General features: G+C 43.1%; 1 protein-coding gene across 2 annotated transcripts in view; it reads left to right on the top strand.

Moving 5' to 3' along the window:
* The window catches only part of Sdhc (succinate dehydrogenase complex subunit C), a 20,199-nt gene that overhangs the window by 13,614 nt on the left and 2,169 nt on the right, over window positions 1-4,416 (top strand). For both annotated transcript variants that reach the window (XM_050142965.1, XM_050142966.1), the window contains exon 5: window positions 1,728-1,891. In XM_050142965.1, coding sequence (XP_049998922.1) covers window positions 1,728-1,891 — 164 coding nt within the window. The remainder of the gene's footprint in view (window positions 1-1,727; window positions 1,892-4,416) is intronic.

Genomic DNA, 4,416 nt, shown 5'->3' with positions numbered 1-4,416 from the left:
GGGCATCTAGGTTGTTTCCAGGTTCTGGCTATTACAAACAATGCTGCTATGAACATAGTAGAGCATATATTTTTGTTGCATGATAAGGCCTCTCTTGGGTATATTCCCAAGAGTGGTATTGCTGGGTCCATGGGTAGGTTGATCCCAAATTTTCTGAGAAACCGCCACACTGCTTTCCAGAGTGGTTGTACAAGTTTGCATTCCCACCAGCAATGGATAAGTGTACCCCTTTCTCCACAACCTCTCCAGCATAGGCTATCATTGGTGTTTTTGATTTTAGCCATTCTGACAGGTGTAAGATGGTATCTTAAAGTTGTCTTGATTTGCATTTCCCTGATCGCTAAGGAAGTTGAGCATGACCTTAGGTGTCTTTTGGCCATTTGAACTTCTTCTGTTGAGAGATCTCTGTTCAGCTCAGTGCCCCATTTTATAATTGGGTTGATTAGCCTTTTACAGTCTAGTTTCTTAAGTTCTTTATATATTTTGGAGATCAGACCTTTGTCAGTTGCGGGGTTGGTGAAGATCTTCTCCCAGTCAGTGGGTTGCCTTTCTGTCTTAGCGACAGTGTCCTTTGCTTTACAGAAGCTTCTCAGTCTCATGAGGTCCCATTTATTCAATGAGGCCCTTACTGTCTGTGCTGCTGATGTTATACGTAGGAAACCACTATTGTTTTTTGAGGTTTTTTGTTTTTGTTTTTTACAGGTGTCTTGTAACCTAAACTAACCTCAAACTTTATATGTAGCCCAGGATAAACCTGAATTTTTGTTATATAGCTCTGGCTGTCCTGGAATGCACTGTGTAGACCAGATTGGTCTTGAACTCACAGAAATTCTGGCCCTGCTTCCTGAGTGCTGGGATCCAAGGCCTGCACCACTACTCCCAACAATCCTGAACTTCTAATCCTCCTCTAGCTCCCAAATCCTGGGATTATAGGCATGTTTTGTTTGGTTAAGCTTTTTGTTTCCTTTTGTTTTGTTTTTGTTTTTTGAGACAGGGTTTCTCTGTGTAACAGCCCTAGCTGTCTGTAAATCAGTGTGATCTTGCACTCACAGAGATCTGCCTGGCCTCTGCTTCCCAAGTGAAGGCATGCACTACCACCACCCAGCTTTGTTTGGTTAATTTTTTTCATTTTTGTTTTTAAGTGTTTTTCCTGTATGCATGTCTGTGCACTGTGTGCATACCTGCTGACTGAATTGTCCAGAAAGCGTCGGCTCCCCTGGAACTGGAGTTAGAGGTGGTGTTAACAACCATGCGGGTGCTGGAAAATGAAACCAGCCAGGTCCTCTGGAAGTGGAGCCATCTCTCCAGCCTACATGTCTTATAAAATACAGTTTTATTGTTTTTTTTAATTATGTGTGTGTGTGTGTGTGTATTTATTTGTAGGGGGTATGTACACGTGAGTACAGACGCCCTTGAAGACTGGAGGTGTTTAATCCCCCTGGAGCTAGAGTTTCAGGTGGTGTAAGCTACTCATTGTGGTTTTGGGGAACCAAACTCGGGTTCTCTGCAAGATCAGGATTCACTTCTAACTGCTGAGCCATCTCTCCAGTCCCCCATACATGGATTTTATTGGTGCTAGTTTCAAATCCAGGGCTTGTATATGTTAGTCAAACATTTTGGCAACTAGAATACATCCCTGACCTAACTTTTCTCTGTATCAGGTGTCAAGAAGTGTCATAGAACCCAGCTTAATCCATTACACTACCTGAAGGCTTTCTTTTCTCTAGGGGTTTATCTTTTTGGCCTGTCGGCGCTGCTGCTTCCTGGGAGCTTTGAGTCTTACTTGATGTTTGTGAAGTCCCTGTCTTTGGGTCCAGCACTCGTCCACACAGCCAAGTTTGTGCTTGTCTTCCCTCTCATGTACCACTCATGGAATGGGATCCGACACTTGGTAAGTTATTGTTTCCTCGGTAAAGGGAGCGGGGCGGCTAAGAGGGTCCTCTCCCTTATTTCTAAGTTTAGTCTTTTACCTTTTCCCTTCTTCCCACCACTTTTCTGATGCTGGGTCATAGAACCCAGGGCCTTGCACATGCTGTACCTTTAACCTTAGATCCGTCCTTCATTTGCTTGTTGAGACAGGCGCTCTCACTGTGTAACTCTGGCTGGCCTGGAATATGCCGTCTAAACCAGAATAGCCTTGAATTTTGTGATTATCCTCTTGACTCTGCATCCCAAGTGCGGGGATTATAAGCATGAGCACCACACACGGCCCAACCTTGTCTGTCTGTCTGCTTTCATTTTATTATTTATTTATTATTCATACAGTGATCTAGGGGCTTGAACTCAGGTTGTCAGGCTTGACAGCAAGTGCCTTTTCCTGAGCTGTCTTGCCAGGCCTCTAGTACCATTCTTGAGGCTAGTTGTACTGGGTCTTTACTCAAGGTCGTGTCCCCCCACCCCGCGCATTCCTTTTTAAGTGTGGGTTAGGCCAGTACTGAAAGGAATCATTGTGAAGTTTCCCACTTTTAAGAGGCATATAATTATTAAAAGACCCCTGAAAGCAGATCTGACAAAAAAGACCTATCTATTGGATAAATATGAACTGGTCCCTGTTAATTGTCAGCACTGTTCTTGACACTGGGAATGTAATTGAGAGCTAGATATAAGCAGTTACTGCTTTCAGTGCAGCATTCCTTTTCACCCAGAGTGACAAGTCTGGGCAGACTCAGGTATATTCTCTTCAGATTGTATTGAGTAGCTGGAAGGAATGAGAGCAAACACAAATCAGGTGTCAAGGATTCTAGGGTGGTTTTTGTGCTTCTTGTTGTCATGGTTTCTTAGTGTGCTGCTGGGAATTGAACCCAGGATCTTGTACATGCTAGACTCTACCACATAGTTACATCTCCCATCCTTTTAAAAAACTTTTTACTAGTTTAAATTTTATTTTTACTTTATTTGCTGTGTTGCCTGCATGTATGTCTGTGCACCAACCATGTGCATGCTTGGTGCTCATGGAAACCAGAGATGGTGTGGCTTTGAATCACCTTGTGGGTGCTGGAACCAACCCTGGTTTCTTTGGAGGAGCAGGCAGTGCTCATAACACTGAACTGTTTCCCCAGACACTCATTTTTTTTTTAAAGGTCTCATGTAGTTAAAATTGACCTCAAACTTATTTAGCCAAGAATGGCCTTGAAATTCTTATTTACCCAGCTCTAGCTCCAGATTGCCAACTGCGGGGATGATGAGTTAGTGCCATCATGTCTGCTTTATTTTTGGCTTTTTGAGACAGGGTCTCATAAAACCTAGGTTAGCTGCAAATTTGCTGTGTACCAGGCTGGCTTTGAACATACCCAAATTCCTGTTCTATTTTTAGACAGAACTTTACTGAATTGCCCAGGCTGCCCTGGTCCTCACCCTGTAACCAGGTGGACCTTGAATTCATTATCTTCCTGCCTGGCAAGTTTGAGCATTTTAAGAGTTTGTATTTTGTGATCCTTACTCTTATATTCTTCTCCAAGAAGAGTTAAAGTGTATTTTTCCAATCTTCCATTATTTTTGAACCCAAACAAAATATCAGTTGGATGCTTTTGCCTTAGTTTGACCTTTTATAACCTCCGCATCAGAGCAACCTCAGAGACAAACATTTTCTGGATTTCAGTCTGGTCCAATAGACAGTTGAATGAAAAAAAAAAGTGAGAGACTAAATGATCTATTAAATTAAGCATATTTATCAAGTACTCCCTGGAGCGGTGTTCAGTTTGATTTGAAGTGACTTCTAGTCCTGAAAGAGACAGTGGAGATAAAGGCAGTTTCACTAATGGTTTTCGACTCCCCAGAACAAAGCTCCATAAAGAAAAGCAGCTGAAGGCTTCACATCTTGGCCCAGATGGGAGCTTATTTCTGTCTGTTTTTGTCTTAATGTGGAGCTGGACTTAGGGGTCACCTGGCAATCCCAGAACTCAGGCTTTTTGCCTTGGTTCCTACCCATTATGGTAATCTCTTTGTTAAGTGAGGCACCTAAAGGCTTTAAGCCCTAAATCTGCTTTTATGTTTTTCTTCTAACAAGCACTAGCTCTAAGTACAGGCCAGATGTTAACTGCTTGCCATGAATTTTTTTTTTTTTTTTTTTTTTGGTTTTTCGAGACAGGGTTTCTCTGTGGTTTTGGAGCCTGTCCTGGAACTAGCTCTTGTAGACCAGGCTGGTCTCGAACTCACAGTGATCCGCCTGCCTCTGCCTCCAGAGTGCTGGGATTAAAGGCGTGCGCCACCACCGCCTGGCGGCAGTAGGTCAGTTTTATGGTCAGACTGTAGAGGTTCATGTGTTAGCATGTGGTGAGGCTGCTTCGTGTGCTCAGAGTGAAACCTGAACACTACTTTTTGCCCTAGAGCAGTGGTTCCCAACCTTCCTAATGCTGTGACTCCAACCATACAATTATCTTGTTGCTACTTCATAACTATGATTTTGCTACTGTTATG

Source organism: Alexandromys fortis, unplaced genomic scaffold (assembly GCF_014885135.2).
Source record: "Alexandromys fortis isolate MF-2015 unplaced genomic scaffold, M_Fortis_MF-2015_v1.1 scaffold_51, whole genome shotgun sequence".
Lineage (NCBI taxonomy): Eukaryota > Metazoa > Chordata > Mammalia > Rodentia > Cricetidae > Alexandromys > Alexandromys fortis.
The sequence above is the reverse complement of the archived record's forward strand: the minus strand, read 5'-3'. Positions and strand labels throughout refer to the sequence as shown.